The following is a 16,525-nucleotide window of genomic DNA, read 5'->3' on the forward strand; positions in this document are numbered from 1 at the left end:
GGAAGCACGGTCTGTATTTCTACTAATACCACTAATACTACTGTGTATTTATACTTATTCTACTAATGCTACCGTTTATTAATACTAATGCTGATACTGCTGTGTATTATTATACGAACACTATCCTTATTATATATATATAGATATATAGATATAGTTATATATTATATAGCACTTGTGTTAGGGTTTCTCCCACCAACCTGGATCGTGTTATAAACATGCAGCTTTTATAAACGTCTCTCTCGAGCGCTACGTTCAGGACAACGTGCGTGTGACGTCACGGGCTCACCCCCGCTGCGGAAGCCGCGATGATGTAAACAAAGAAGCGGATCATCACATAAAGTTCGTTAAAACGGATCCGGAGCAAAGAGACGGAGGATGTAGATCCACAAAGTCTGAACCAGATCCAGAACCGGTATCAGAACCACGACCAGAGCCAGAGCCAGAAACAGAGCCAGGACCGGAACCATGTCCATGGAAGACCCGTTCTTCGTCGTGAAAGGGTGAGCGCTCCGTGCTAACCGGCTAGCAGCAGCAGGGTTCGAGTGGGCCGCTGGTCGCTGATCGAGAGTCGATATTTCTGCACAATCCGGGAACTGACGCGTGTGTTCTAACTGCAGATGTGTTAGCAGCGAGCTAACGGACATGCTAACGGTCCCAAGCAGTGTTTTCTGACCTAGGTAGCATGTTAGCATGTTAGTACAGAGCTCGTCTACCAACAGGAATCACACTCTGACTAGTTTTAAAGTTAACGGTGCAGTGGCTCAAAGACACAAACACGGAACACTTTCTTATTTTATTTTGGTTGTCAGCAAAGTGTCCTGAACCACTTCCTGCCAGATGATATTGTGTTTTTACACATTAATAATAATAATTTAATTGACCTTTAGACTTGAAGGTTCAGTATGTCAGATTTAGGTGAAAGGATCTATTGGCAGAAATTGAATATGAAATAATCCTAGTGATGTTTTCACCCGATTTTTTTTACTAAAGAATGAGCCTTTTATAATTAAATGATTTATATTCACATACTTAGTTTTTTACATCTGGAGCAGGACCTCTCTATGGAGGCCGCCATGTTTTTAACAGTCGCCCAGACTGCAACATGCAACTTCACCACTAGATTTTAAATGTTTACAAACTGAACTTTCATACACGTCAGCGTCTGATTTCAGATAGGCCCGGTTGTGATGTGTAATGGCTGTGAGCTTCTTCTCGGATGTGTGTTGAGAACAGGGAGGTACAGAAGGCAGTGAACGCAGCGCAGAGCCTCCATCACAGGTGGAGCGAGCTGCTGCAGGAGGGGGATGGAGCCTCCAAAGAGGAAATGGACTGGACGACCAATGAGCTGAGGAACAGTCTGCGCTCCATCGAATGGGACCTGGAGGACCTGGACGAAACCATCAATATCCTTTGATCCAGGGGGGGAATGGAAGTTCCCCACCCCTGGTTTAATCACTGACCCGTCGTGATACAAGGTCATCTGACCTGAGGTCACCTGATTTATACTGTAAATGTTTGCAGATGATGTTTCTTAACTGTCAGTGAAGGTATCGTTGAGTCAAATCCTAAGAAGTTCAACCTAGACGCTGGTGAGCTGTCGAAAAGAAAAGCCTTCATCACCAGCACCAGGAACACAGTGAAGGTAAACTCACATTTCATTGGTCACACCTGCTCAAGTGGAACAAGTCTGATCTGATGGTGACTGAGTCCGACTGTTTCTCTTTAAGGAAATGAAAGAACAGCTGTCGAGTCAAGCTGCTGCATCCGTGGACAGAAAGAAAACACAGGTAGGTCACCTGACCACGGGAGGTCACACTCGGGGTCTGGGCGGATCCTGGGGGCCCCTGTATGGACTGTTACTTGCAATGTTTGTCCTGTGATGTTTAGGCCCTTCTCGCTGAGCGTGGTGCTCGAGGTCCAATGTGGAAGCCTGGTCCTGATAAATACATCCGACTGGATCATCAGCTTCAGAACACCAACACTCAGTTTATCGAGGAGCAGCAGGGGCAGCAGCAGGTAAGGTTTCCCATGACCATAACCAGATACTTACAGCGCTGTGGGTGATGATGTCATGATAGTACGTGATGTGCGGATTCCTTTTAATGTATTTGTGTTTCAGCTGATCTCTGAGCAGCAGGACGAACAGTTGGAACTCGTGTCAGGAACGATCGGAGTCTTGAAGAACATGTCAGAGCGAATTGGGATGGAGCTGGACGAGCAATCTGTGTAAGAACCATGATTCACGTCAGAGGCTCGTTAACTGAAGTGTGTTGTTCTGACCTCTGACCCTGTTGAGTGTACCGGCACCTCGTGGCTTCTTACAGCGCTGGCCCTGGTGCTGCTGCCTCCATCAGGCCGGTTTTCAATGAATTCTATTAATGTGGGATGAAACGTACAAAGCAGGGCTGGGCAATTAACTGAAAATGTATCAGAACTAACAATTATAACCTCTAACTGACTTATTCTTGCTCATGTTGCTAACTCGGTTAATACTTTCCACAATAATTGCATTCACGAATTGTTGTGTTTCTGCTACGTACATTTTTCAGTGGTGGCCTGTTTACCTTGTACTGTGCCATAAAATAACATAAAACTAATCATAATTGAGGTAAAAGTCTGAAATAAATGAAAATTTAATGGAAGTCATATCACGCAGCCCAAATACAAAGCAAAAGCCTAACACGGAATTTAAGTCGTCTTAGATTCACGTCATTTCATCACTGTAGATATGACTGTGTTTCCAGCAACGCTCACAAGACAACTTCACTAACACACACTCTGACTCTGAGGACACACACACACACACACACACTCTGACTCTGAGGACACACACACACACTCTGACTCTGAGGACACACACACACACACACTCTGACTCTGAGGACACACACACTCTGACTTTGAGGACACACACTCTGACTCTGAGGACACACACACACACTCTGACTCTGAGGACACACACGCACACACACACACACTCTGACTCTGAGGACACACACACACACTCTGACTCTGAGGACACACACACACACACTCTGACTTTGAGGACACACTCTGACTCTGAGGACACACACTCACACACACTCTGACTCTGAGGACACACACATACACTCTGACTCTGAGGATACACACACACACACACACACACTCTGACTCTTAGGACACACACACACACTCTGACTTTGAGGACACACTCTGACTCTGAGGACACACACTCACACACACTCTGACTCTGAGGACACACACACACACACACACACTCTGACTCTTAGGAAACACACACACTCTGACTCTGAGGACACACACACACACTCTGACTCTGAGGACACACACACACACACACACACTCTGACTCTTAGGACACACACACACACACTGACTCTGAGGACACACACACACACTCTGACTCTTAGGACACACACACACACACACTCTGACTTTGAGGACACACACACTCTGACTTTGAGGACATTAATAAAAAAACAATAAACCAGTGTAAACTGGTTTAAAGCCGAAGGTGTAAACTTGTCTGTTCTCTGCAGGATGTTGGACGACTTCGGTCACGAGATGGACAGCACTCATTCCAGACTGGACAACGTCATGAAGAAATTGGCCAAAGTGTCTCACATGACCAGTGGTAATCTGCCCAGCGACATGTGATCTCACGTCTTTGTTTCTATTGGAGCAGCAACAATAGAAAATAACTGAAGCACCAAAGTTTCATTAGAAATCTCATCACACTTCTCCGTGTTTACAATCTTCTCAGTATTGATCAGATATAAAAAACACTGGAGTTAAAATCAGGAAATTATAGTTAGTTATAAAATAACTAGTCATGGTTGTAATATGTGATAGTTATAGTAAATTATATGTGACTATAGGAAGTTATTGTTAGATATCAATATAACTGCTTTCAGACATGCACCTCCTCCAGAACATCTGCACTTTCTCATGCATTAATGCAAATGTGTGAGTGAGATCAGGAAGCTTCTGAGGACCTCCTCCTCCTGAGCTCCTGAATAAAGTCTGAATCCAGGATCAGTGTGAACAGCAGAGGATCCTCCACTGATTCACTGAGTGGGGGGGGGGGCTTCTAACACGGGACACAAACATGAAGAAACTAAAACGAACCTCTCTGGTGAAGAAGAGCTGACTCACACGAAGAAGAAGATGTGAAGAGAGTCTGTGGTGATCAGAGCTGAAGACGTGTCAGGTGATGTAAACATGATCACATGACTTCTGTAACGGGTCACTTCCTGTCTGTGTCTGCCCCCCCCCCCCCCCCCGCTGCTCCACCCCTCTCCTGAACCATGAGGAGGATCTGATGCTGTGTTGTTCAGCTGTGAAACACAAACTCTAGAGACGATTCTCTGGATTCCACCTGGAGCTCATGTCTGAAAACAGCTTATTACTAGTTGTAGTGGTAATACGTTATAGACAGTTATATGTATTTTTAATTTGATAGTAATTAAGTCTTTGTGTCTTTACAGATCGTCGTCAGTGGTGTGCTATCGGAGTGTTGCTCGCCATCCTCTTTGTCGTCCTCCTCCTCTTCTTCATCCTCTGATTTCAGTTCCAAATTCATCTATGTCCTGTTTCTACTGGACTCTACACGGGTCTCTACTGGACTAGGGTTGGGTACCGTTCACATTCGAGCCAGTACTGGTCCCTGTACCTGGAAGTCTGTACTGGTACCCTCTGGTACTTCTTTTGGTACTTTACTCTCTTTTCCTGCAAAGAGAATTTCGTGTTGCCTCCACCTCGCGACATAATTCCACTACAAACGCTTATAGAGAAAATGTTTGTCCGGATTCCGATTCACCACTATAAGCAAATGATTATTATAAAAGTTGTGTAGCTTCTGTATGATGGACCCAGACACACACACACACACACACACACACTGACCCTATTGTGGCAATGATTTGTTTGTTGCCACAATATCAACACTGATTATCACATAATGATCAATTATTTTCTCAGAGTCAAAGCCTTCTTCCTCTCTCGTGCTGATACACACACACACACACACACACACACACACACACACACACACACACACACACACACACAGAGTGTTTAACTCAGTCTGGGTAAAACCACAGACTTTGTAAACTTAGTAAATGTGTGTAGATCTGTGTGGTGCAGAGCTCAGTGTGAATGACACAGACACAGAGAGGAGCAGTAAATTACTGCACCAGTGACTCACCATAGATCTGAGCTTGGCTTTTTTCAGGGTGGGTCACATGGTCTCTCTCTCTTTATTTAACCTATACTCTCTCTTTCACTCTCACTCATCTACACACTCTCTCACCCAGAATCGCTCAGAGGTAACGAAAGTTGGCACCAATGGATTAACGTGAATCGAAGCTGGGTAGTACTGACGTAGTTCGGTCAGTTAAAGTACAGAGACCCGTACCCCACCCTACTCTATACTGGTCTTTACTGGTCTCCAATAGTTTCCACTAGTTTGAACTGGACTCTACTGGACTCTTCTGAACTATTTAATGCCAGTTTGTTGAGTTTGAAATTGTTAGTCTGAAAACAAAGTGTTAACACTAAAACTGTCTGTTGTTGTTTACAGTTTGATTTTGTTGATTTTAAGTGACTGAAACATTTTATTTGTATCGTAACTTTTTATTTCATTTTACTTTATTTAATTTTATTTAATTTTATTTTTCCTGTAACGTATTGATCAACACACTCCAGTTTATTGACTTTTCTACTGTAAAACTAATTGTAAATTAAACCATGCACTTCTTGCAGCTCTTTCACAATAAAAGCCCTCAGGGAATCATTGGAAGGCTTTTATTGTGAATGAGTCCTTAAGGTTTGAATAAAAAGCTGAAAGGAGGTGAACAGGTGCATTGGAACTTTGTGTGGAACAAGAACATTGTTCCACACAAAGTTCACATTACACAGTGGCTTTTGGGGAGCCTTACTTTCTGGTGAAGTCCAGTATTCGACATGTCACATGGCAACAGTGAAAATAATCCTACTGTTAATAACATTTCAAACAGGCTCAATAACAACGTAAGATTTAAGGAATTCATGTAATTGGCTGATCAGAGCAAACAAAAACCAAATCATTAAAGCAGGACACAGGTTACAGCTTTGTGCTTCTCATACACACTCCTTCAGCAACAGTACATCACCTGAACACAATCTGCTGAGCATTATTTAGACTTTATACTTGTTTTTAACTACCACAAAATAAAATCTCTGGCTGTCCCTCTGTTTTGTTGACTGTCCCTTAACCCTCCTGTTATTTCACTGCTGTCTGTGGATTACAACAAAAAACAGAAAAGGTCCAAAAGAAGAGCAAGAGCCATGGTTTCCTGTTTTCCACTCACTCCATTGCTTACTTGACCAAGTGAAGGTCAATGATGCATCACCAGGTCCAGACCCAGGTTCAGACCCAGGTTCACGGCTGCAGGTCCAGACCCAGGTTCAGACCCAGGTTCACGGCTGCAGGTTCAGACCCAGGTCCAGACCCAGGTTCAGACCCAGGTTCACGGCTGCAGGTAGACGTGGGGGTGTCTGGATCCACTGAAGCTCCTCCCTCCACAGTGGAGCTATCCCTGTCTGCAGAGCAGCTGTGGTCATCACTCGTTCGTAGTTTGTGAATCCAAATTATCCAACGTTTAGTTTTTTCCCATTTGACGTTCTGACTCAGCCATAAACCAACATACTGAATAAAACACTCTTTACGTTTTGAAGTCCATTCAACTCAGTGATGAGAAGTTCAGCTGTGCACTTAAAGTAGTGATTTGAGTACAGCGCTGCCATTCATGGAATCTAATGGGTGAACACAACAATGACATATTTACTCTGTTTTTCAGGAACCTTAATGTACAATATAAACTGGCACAGAAGGGAACAAGCTTTTTTTGGTGCTTTTAAAGGTGTCAGAAGGTTTTCAGAGGAGCTCGTGTTAGTTATTCGAAGCCCGTCTCCACATCATCAGGTTCATGGTACAAGTGGCAGGAAGGTCACAGCTTCCTGTTTCCTGTGTGGATACAAGTCATCAAACAATGGCTTGTCATAAACAAACTCATTTATATTCTGTTTAAAGTTAAAGTTGCTGACTCTTCATAAATAAAAAAAACTTGTTCTTTAATAATCAACAGTTTCTGTCATTTAGTTTCAGGTTCACCTGAAATGATGTTGATGGTTAAAGTTAAACTGTGATTGATCAGTTTGTCATTGATTTTTAGAATCACAGTTTAAAAACTGTAAAGTTCTAATAACCTGCTATTAAAGCACAGGAAGCACAACTGATGTCTTTAATCAACATTAACATTAATTAGCATCAATACTATTAATTAATATGTAATAACATCAAATAATATTATACAACACAACGTTAATATAAACAACAATGAATTGAAAATCACTTTGATAAGATTTCAAACTTAACAAACTGAACTGGACCTTTATTTTTTCTCTTTGAACTAGGTTTGATATTTTGTTCTGAGAATCTTAATCAAAACAAACTGTGAACAGCGTCATCAGGTTCTGTGTTCTGATTGGACCAGGGGCCACAGCTGTGCTTTGGTAAAGAAGCTGAGTTCAGGTGCTGTAATTCAGTTGTTGTAATATAGATGGCGCTGCCATCGCCTCCAAATTGTCCTCATGTGTGGGAGGACCCGAACAGGTGGGTCACCTGATCCAGACTGAGACACGCCCCCTTCTCCACGTTCACCTCCAGGATCTCGTCTTTGACCGAAAAGGAAGCGTCCATGTCCCCCACGTGACCACCTGCAGAACACGTTAATGCACAGATAATAATGTTTTCTGAATATTTTCTGCAGATGAAATTTTCTATGAGACTAATTCTGGTACATTAAGAACCATTGTACTCATATTAATGAATGTACTCCATATAAATACAAAATAAATACACCGTCAATCCAGTGTTATTAAACGGTTGTTTCATTGTTGTAGTATTGTAAGTACCCGAGTCACGGCCCCTCATCATCTACGTCGGTTCCTTGCTCGATTCAGTTCAAACAGAAACGGCAGAACGTTGAGGACATGGACGATCCACGTCCTCGAGGCTCAAACATCGCTGCAAGAAACTGAGGTTTTGATTGGCTATCACTGTATTACTCCAACGTAATTGGTTGTCTCTGTGGGGCCTGGACCAGGAAGGGACATCCCACGTGTCCCCTGCTCATCATGTGACGTGCAGTCATCTCCATTTGATTGGTCGGTAGTTGAACTGTTGAAGTGAACTTGCAGCATTGGTTGCGATGGAGCTCTTCTGTTACTACCACAGTGATACCAGCGTCTCTGGCTTCATGGTGACGGCCTCTGAAGATTTGATATTTGAACAGGTGAGTCATGTGTCGGCAGCTGGTCTGTAGTCCCCATCTCTCTTCTTCTGCCCGGAGACAACACTCTGAACTGACAACACCTTCCTGAACTGGAAGAAGGGCGACCCCTGCTGGACAGACATGAAACATGAAGTTCAGAGAACAAGAAGTAGAACAAAGAAACCTGATAATTGATGATTTCTCACCAAACTCAGCAAACTGGAGGGGGCGGGGTCTAATGCTGAGGGGCGGGACCTGATGCTGTGTCGATCCAGGCTGCTAGTTCGAGTCCTGCCGAGTCTGACGCTGGAGAGAAGACGACGCAGAGAAAGCCGAGAAGGTTCTTCTCTGCTGCTGAATCTGGAAGTCACAGATGTTAATAACTACGTGTCGATACTGACACACCTGAACGTACACTGGTCATGTGATGTAAACAGGAAGTAGATTGTAGAACAGTGATGGTGAAAAGTAAGAGCAGGGATTTCTTTTCTTGGAGAGACGACGAGGTGGAACTTGTTGAGAATGTAAAATCTAAGTTTCTCTGGAGGCCTGTGAGTGAAACAGAAACTCCCAACAAATGAAAGGAGGGTAGGACCAGTTTGAGCCGGATATAAGGCCTTCACACAAATTATTTAATAATAACCTTTCGATTTCTAATGTCTAATCTTGACATTAGAATGTGTGTGTCACACGGGTGTTTAGTCACCTGTCTTGATAAAAGGTCTGCTAAGAGCTGCTGTCTGTTTTGAAGACTCTGAATTTGTGACATACGATATACTGTACTTTAATTGTTCATTTCTAACTTTTACATATTAAGGCGTAACTCCCTCAGACTCATTCGACATCACGTAGCGTTTCAGGCAGCTGTCCCAGGTTCACAGTGACTTCGTTGTGGAACAGTCGGTGGAACAGCCGAGGAAGCAGAAACACAACGTTCTCTACTCAAGTCTCGTTTATGAAACAACATCGACCTATCAGGAGAGGGAGGGTTGTCAAGCAACCGGCAGCGAGACAGAGGACGGCTTCTTGTCACTTCCTGGATTCTGTGACAAGAGGCGGGGACTACAGCTGGGGACCAATAAGGGAGAACCAGAGTGATTTGCAGTGACTCTCCTCCAATATTTTAAACCAATCACATTAAATCTACTGTTATATATCAAACCCCTTCTGGTCGGGGCCATTATTAACTACCAACTGCTAACTGATTTAGCCTAGGCTGTGATAACTGCTATGTTGTTCAACTTTCATTGCGTCTCAATAAATACTTGAATTGGACCAGTCCGGCTCATCTCTTATTTAGGACAAACCAACACGCTGACAAACTGTGACCGACAGGAAGTGTTAGCGACGCCTTGTATTCACCGCTTGTAGTCGAGTCATGTGACTGATAAGAGCCGATCAATAAGAGAATATTCTTATTTTAATTTGAGATGATTTTAACCAAGGCAAACTGGAACAGGACAACAACGTTTCAGATAAATGCTATGGAAACATCAAAAACGCATACTCTGCACTCTGTCCCATTCTGGTGAGCCACCAACCAAGATGGAGACTGTGGGTTAGAGACACTCAAAGGATCCTCCGTCTGCACGACTGGGACTCATTTCTTAACCTGGACATTGATGTGGTCACTGGTTACTAAAAAGGACATAGTGTACCTCAACACTAAGCCTCACATAACTAAGAGGGTTAAAGACTGTATTGACAGGAAAAAGGTAGATTTGAAATATAATGAAGGAGCAGCTGTGAAAAGAGTTTGAAATGAACCAAGCAGCTGCTGATGACATCATCAGGACATTATAGAACAGAATTTCATGTCGATGAACTCTATCAAGATATTACTAACGTGAACACAACTGAAAAGCGCCTCGTTTATTTTATTAGTTTGTATTTTAGTTACATTTTTAATACACTCCACCCTCATCTGCTCATTTCAAAAGACAATCATTTCTTAACCAATCAACGTCAACATTTCAGTCAACAACATCCTCTCAGAATCCACATGCATCAGCACCGGTGCCCCACAGGGTTGTGTTAGCTGGCAGCACTTGATTGTTGTTTTAAATGTAATTGTGTGATTATTATTCTTACTGTTCAGGCGTTTATCTGTGCAGCACTGAGTCCAATATATTTTCTCCTACAGGGACGATAAAGAATATCGTATCGTATCCGTGTCATCGTTTAGAAAAGTCTCGGAGTTAACCCTAACTCCTTCAGGTGTGACCTTATCAGCAGTGATATGTTTCAGTGGAGTACGTATCTGTGAAGATTCTCATTCATCAGGTCCTGACTTCAGGAGTCGTAGATCTGAACAACGGCTGAATAAACGCTGAACACTACAGGATTGTGAGGGGACTTGATCCTTCCTACTTCCTGTTCCCTGACCAATCACTGGGCTGACATTTGATCGACAGGTTCTGAATCTTGATGAGGTCTCAGCTTTGACCTCAATGATGCTACACTGTGGTTTCCATGGTGACAGGTTGATATGTGAGGCGTTAGGGGCGTCGCTCAGACTCACTGTTCAGGAAGTGAAGTGTAGAGCTTTGTTCTTATTGGCTGGTTGACCCGTCCATTCCTGCTGCTCTCTTGGATGGGTGGGGCTGGTCTCTCAGCTGTGATCAAATCAGAAGATGAGATTTTAGTGTGTGTTTATCTCAACAATAGTAAAATGATTAAATGATAAATATATAATATACATATATTAGTGCTGTCAGTTAAATGCGGTATTAACGGCGTTAACGCAAATCCATTTTAACGACGTCAAATTTTTTCTCGAGAGATTAATGCAGAGCTGCCGACTCTCACTTTCGCCGTGTGACACACGCTTTCTGTTGGTGCTTGACTAAGTCACAATAATTTTTAAAACATCATCGTATCAGGCCGTCATGAAGTACCAGGAGCGGGCGAGTCTGTGTGTGTCTGTGTGTGTGTGTGTGTGTGTGTGTGTGCTCCCAGATAGCGCATCGGTCCGGGGGCTCTCTATTATTATAAATTAATTTATTTCAAAGTAGGCCGACACATGCCTGTGTATTTTGTTTGTTTGTTATTTTGTTGCTTGTCTGTTTGAGTAGCTGCTGAAAGCAAAGAAGTAGTAGTTTTACCTTTTATTGGTAACCTAACTGTTACGGTTCATTGATTCTGAAATAAGAGGCCTGACTGCCATGTTCACAGCAAACTTGACAAAAAGAAAATATTAAGCCATGGTTTAACTGCTCTGTAGGCTGAGTCCTTGTTTACCTGAAATGTGCACTTTATAATTTTATTATGTACCGCCCTGTTTGGCAATGTTGTTTTTCAATAAAACTAAAAACACACCTCTTCCGACTTTAACTTGAATAAAAAAAAACAATAAAAAAAAAAAACACTAACAACTCTTTGAAACTAACACTTTTAGTAGCACTTAAATGTCACTTACTTATAGCACTTTGTAGTTTTGCTTTATTTTTAAGAAATTGTACTTTCTTGATTCTTGTTGTTCTGGGTCTGTTCCCTCGGGGTTGATGCACTTATTGTCGCTTTGGATAAAAGCGTCAGCTAAATGAAATGTAATGTAATGAAAGAAAAAAAAACATTTGCATAAAGCAAGCCAATCCACTTTCCATGTTGATAAGAGCATTAAAACGAAAAAAAATTATGGAATAAAAAATAATGAAGGGACATTTAGAATCGCGATTAATTTTGAGTTAACGATGACATAAATGCGATTAATCGCGATTAAATATTTTAATCGTTTGACAGCACTAATATATATTATTGATCTATTGGGATAGTACAGTGCTATGAACTCTTTGATGTATGATTACATATAAAGATAATATATAATCTGAGTATATGTAAACTGATTATATGTAAACATATATAATAATGTATATATATATATATATATTATTTATAAACTGATATACTTAAACTTATTATATATATAAATTGATTAAATGTAGGCTGATTATATCAGACCAGTTTTATATAAATTGAGTATATGCGAGCTTAACACTCGACATCCGTACATCAGAAAGTTGACACCTATTCCGATTATACCTTAAAAAAATTGAAACTAACACTGAAATGTCACTTACTTATAGCACTCTGTAGTTTTGCTTTATTTTGAAGAAATTGTACTTTCTTGATTCTTGTCGTCCTGGGTTAGGGGTCCTGGGTTTATGCACTTATTGTAAGTCGCTTTGGATAAAACCGTCAGCTAAATTAAATGTAATGTAATGTATTGTATTGTATATACACTGTATTATGATATAAATGTAAATAATCTGACCTGTTGCTTCTGGGCTTGTCCCTGAAGAAGAGGAAGAAGAAGAGGAAGAAGAAGAGTTCTTCATCCTTCTGATCCCTCCTCCCTCCTCCACCTCCACACAGGGACTCTGGTCTCTCGGCTCTGCCACAGATTGGAGCTCTTTGTTGGGCTCAAGTCCTTCAGGTCTCCCCTGAGTATCCTGGTCGTGGTTCAGATCCTGTTCTTCCTCTGAACCATTGAGCCCGACACTCTGTGACGTCATCACTGACATCACAAGAGGAGGAGAGGACGGGGAGGGACATATGAAGGCAGGCGTGGTCAGTTGGTCAGGAGCATAAGGGTTGATTGGCAGGTCTGTGGTAGGTGTGCCCTCATTGGTTCTACTCCTCATCTGAATGTTGGTGACACGCTCAGCCCCGCCCCCTCTGCAGGGGGATTTGTTCTGAGGTGTGACAGGGCCAATGTAGGTCTCTCTGATTGGCTCAGTCCTCAGGTTGACATGGGGCCGGGACAGGCTCCGCCCCCTGTCAACAGGTACAGGTGGCCCCGCCTGACCACTGACGTACAGGTTCAGGTTCAGTCTGGAGACCAAGACACTTGTCCCCTGCTGCCCCGCCCATCTTCTCTGCTGCTGTCTCTCCTGGTAACGAGACTCCGCCTCTGTCTCTGTCTCATCTTCAAATCTCAGGCGACGAGTTGAAGACGCTGGGCGTCGCCTCGTTGACCCCACAGCCGATTTACTGCTGGACAAGTCCCTCTGGTGTCCTGAGTGAGAGGCCACGCCTTCCAACCTCACCCGGATGACAGGGCAGTTCCTGACCCCCGACCTGCAGGACGTCAGTTCAAGCTTTTTTAATCTGAAGCTTTTATAGAAAATGTATGAAACATGACAAAACACGATGAAACACAAAGAAACACGATGTGTGTTACTCACGGTGTCTGTGAATGTGTGTGTGTGTTTCTCACATTGTGTGTGTGGCGCTGTGCTAGGTGACAGCAGCTCCTGTTGTTTCTTTCTTAAATTTTGTCCTTTTGTCAGTTTTGTTACTTTATTCTTTTAATCTTTTTCAGTATTTGTCCTGGGGACATAATGGCAATGGCTACATGTTTAGCAACCTGTTTTCTTTTATTCTTCAATCATGTCACACTTGACAAAACTTTACCTTCATTTCCTCAGTATGTTAACTACCCACAAGAGACAGTAAAACACTTCTGTATGCAAATGCTCTGGATGCATACAATGTCACTGTCCTCTTGTATGTCCCTCGTGTCCAGCGCCAGCCTGCATCCATAAGGACTGTGAGGAGGTGACTCAGGAGGCCACTGACTGGTATGTGCTCTGTGAGCCACATGAGGAAGACATCCACAGAATACATAAATTCCTAGAGCAAACCACCTTGAAGACCTGGACTGTACGCTGCTATCCTAACTACCAGCCGTGGAGCCCACTGAGCGGAAAGTTCTTCACACATAAGAAGTTCAACAGGTATTCTGGGAAAGGATGTTTCCCGTCATTGGCTGCAAACCGGACTCTTTTGAAGTGGTGGTGGAAAGGAGGACTTTGAACAAACTGTTTTCCATCATGGACAACCACGAGCACCCTCCACCACCTAGTGGACAGACAGTTTATGTCCAAACCAAAACTCTTGGATTACTTCGAATTTAATAATTTTTTTGCACATATCATATTATATTCATTTTTAACTGCACATCTTAGAGGCATATTTATTTATTTTAGACATGTTTCAAACAAGGACTGCAATATTGAACGCTTGTCTCTTTTCTCGTCTCTTGTATTAAGCCTTTGTTCTTTGCTCTCTGTGAAATATCCTTGACCTGCTACTGTGATACAATAACTTCCCAAATTGGGATCAATAAAGTACATCTATCTATCTACTACTCACAGTGTGTGTGTGGGGGGGGGGGGCATGTCTATCTATAGTTATGAGGGCGAATTTTGGTTCTATACCATCACTGTGAGGACATCTTGGCTGGTCCTCACAAATTCAATTGGGTCAGGGTTTGGAGTTAGGCATTTAGTTGTGATTGTTAGGGAGTGCATTATGTCAATGAGTGTCCTCACAACTATAGAGAGACACGTGTGTGTGTGTGTGTGTGTGTGTGTGTGTGTGTGTGTGTGTGTGTGTTACTCACAGTGCGTGTGTGTCGGGGGTCAGCAGGTTGTGGTCTCCTCTCAGAGGAACACAGCGACGCTTCATACAAGCTCCTTCCTCACAATACTGCTGCCACGGCGACCGAGCTGACACAGTGTCTGATCACACACACACACACACACACACACACACACACTCACACACACACACACACACACACACACATCTCATGGTGGGGGAGGGAAGAGAGTCAGGGCTGCTCTGATTGGCTGCTGTGACAGAGGAAGGAGGATTAAACAGAGCAGCTTGTCAACATTAATCTGACAAATGTTTACCTCAGCATATGTGTGTGTGTGAGCACAGACCCCCCCCCCCCCCACACACACACACACAGAGAAACACACACATTTAACCTTATAACTGGATAAACCTCTAGAGCCAGACTTAACATCTGACTCGACCGGTTGGTGAATATTCTGAACATAAAGTCCCAACATTGAATTCACTCAGAAGGTTGAGAAGAACAGAGAAGAACAGAACAGCAACACACAGAGAAAACCAAGTTATCGATATTAGACATCATCATCAATGATCTGAGTTTTAAGTTTGACAATCAGTTTCTTTAATCTCTATATTTCCTGTTCTGTTAGAACATCTTCTCTATTAACATGCTGTAGACTCAATGAAAGAGTTCAGGTCTGAGAAATGATCTTCAACATTCACTAGTCGGGATCCTTTAGTCTTCTGTTGGAACGTTTCAATGTCTGCAGCAGAGTATTGTCTCCTCTGGATGTTTTCTTTTCTGAGACATTTTTAACAGATCTAATCTGATTTTCACTTCCAGGCTCATTAATCACTTCATCCTCTTTGTTTTCTGGTCTAACTAACCCTGCTGGGCCCCTGATGGCGGAGCGCCTCTGAATGTCTAGAACCCTAACCCACGCCAAGATTTGTGATGTGCACATTTCTGTAATCCCTGATATTGTTGCTGCTTGCTGCATAATGCTCAATGTTTAGAGGACAACTTTTTTGGCTGAGTGGAACACTGCTGCAGCAACTGACCTCCTGCAAGAGCATGATACAGAGACCCCCCCAGGCATGTTGCTCAACGCATAAGAGAAAGAATTTTGAGCATTCTTTAAAAACCCTGATGTAAACTGAACCTCTTCTGTGGTAACTGTTTGTTTTTCAATTGAATAGTTTTCAAACTCTGTGCTTCGGGTCTTTTACCTTGAAAATCAAAAGTGTCGCGTACATCAGGTAACTTGTGATGAATCCAACATGAAAATGAGTCATGTAATCCCATTGTGAAAAGATTCCTAACATTCTACTGACATGTTGACAATGGGTCTTGGGCTTTATGATTTCATATTGATTTCTTATGCTTTACAAATAAAACTATTTTGCTTTGTTGTTGATTGTTCCATCTTTTAACAAATAACTATCCTAATTTCAATAGTGTCTTGGGTTTTGAAAAACGAGCAGACCCACGATCAGGATGATGTGTTGTTCTCAACGAGTGGTGGAAGAGGAATGTTGTTTTGTGGACAGATTCGTGTTCAGCATTAATGTTGTTAATGTCATTTTCATCTAACAGTAAGATTGAGATCATAAGATATGTGAGATTTCCAAATATGAATATTTTCTACAACGTCTATGTGGATACCAGCACACAGAGGAATCAGAGCAATGAAGGTGGATTTATTATCAAAGAACTGAATCATGAAGAAGTCGAGGACGATTCACTCAGTAAATATGAAGCAAAAACAATAATAAAACATGATTAAAGAACAGCAGCTGGATGCAGCTCCAGCAGGAAACCGCTTTATACAACAGGA

General features: G+C 42.5%; 2 protein-coding genes and 1 long non-coding RNA gene across 3 annotated transcripts; 1 reads left to right on the plus strand and 2 right to left on the minus strand.

The window, feature by feature from the left end:
* The first annotated feature begins 259 nt into the window (after window positions 1–259).
* stx6 (syntaxin 6) lies at window positions 260–6,234 on the plus strand. The gene is made up of 8 exons (XM_053431010.1): window positions 260–503; window positions 1,237–1,406; window positions 1,551–1,645; window positions 1,731–1,790; window positions 1,891–2,019; window positions 2,123–2,229; window positions 3,546–3,640; window positions 4,494–6,234. The coding sequence occupies exons 1-8, from the start codon at window positions 469–471 to the stop codon at window positions 4,568–4,570; spliced, it is 768 nt and encodes a 255-aa protein (XP_053286985.1). The 5' UTR covers window positions 260–468; the 3' UTR covers window positions 4,571–6,234.
* An 868-nt stretch (window positions 6,235–7,102) lies between these two features.
* On the minus strand, window positions 7,103–8,089 carry LOC128448392 (uncharacterized). Its single transcript, XR_008339739.1, has 2 exons — window positions 7,963–8,089; window positions 7,103–7,764 (listed from the first exon to the last, which is right to left on the minus strand). It is a non-coding gene; the product is annotated as an uncharacterized LOC128448392 (long non-coding RNA).
* Window positions 8,090–10,838: 2,749 nt separating this feature from the next.
* LOC128448758 (uncharacterized) lies at window positions 10,839–14,827 on the minus strand. Its single transcript, XM_053431532.1, has 3 exons — window positions 14,728–14,827; window positions 12,595–13,400; window positions 10,839–10,936 (listed from the first exon to the last, which is right to left on the minus strand). Exons 1-3 carry the CDS (start codon window positions 14,790–14,792, stop codon window positions 10,839–10,841), a joined length of 969 nt encoding a protein of 322 aa, XP_053287507.1. The 5' UTR covers window positions 14,793–14,827.
* Window positions 14,828–16,525: the final 1,698 nt, after the last annotated feature.

This window comes from Pleuronectes platessa, chromosome 9 (assembly GCF_947347685.1).
Source record: "Pleuronectes platessa chromosome 9, fPlePla1.1, whole genome shotgun sequence".
NCBI lineage: Eukaryota > Metazoa > Chordata > Actinopteri > Pleuronectiformes > Pleuronectidae > Pleuronectes > Pleuronectes platessa.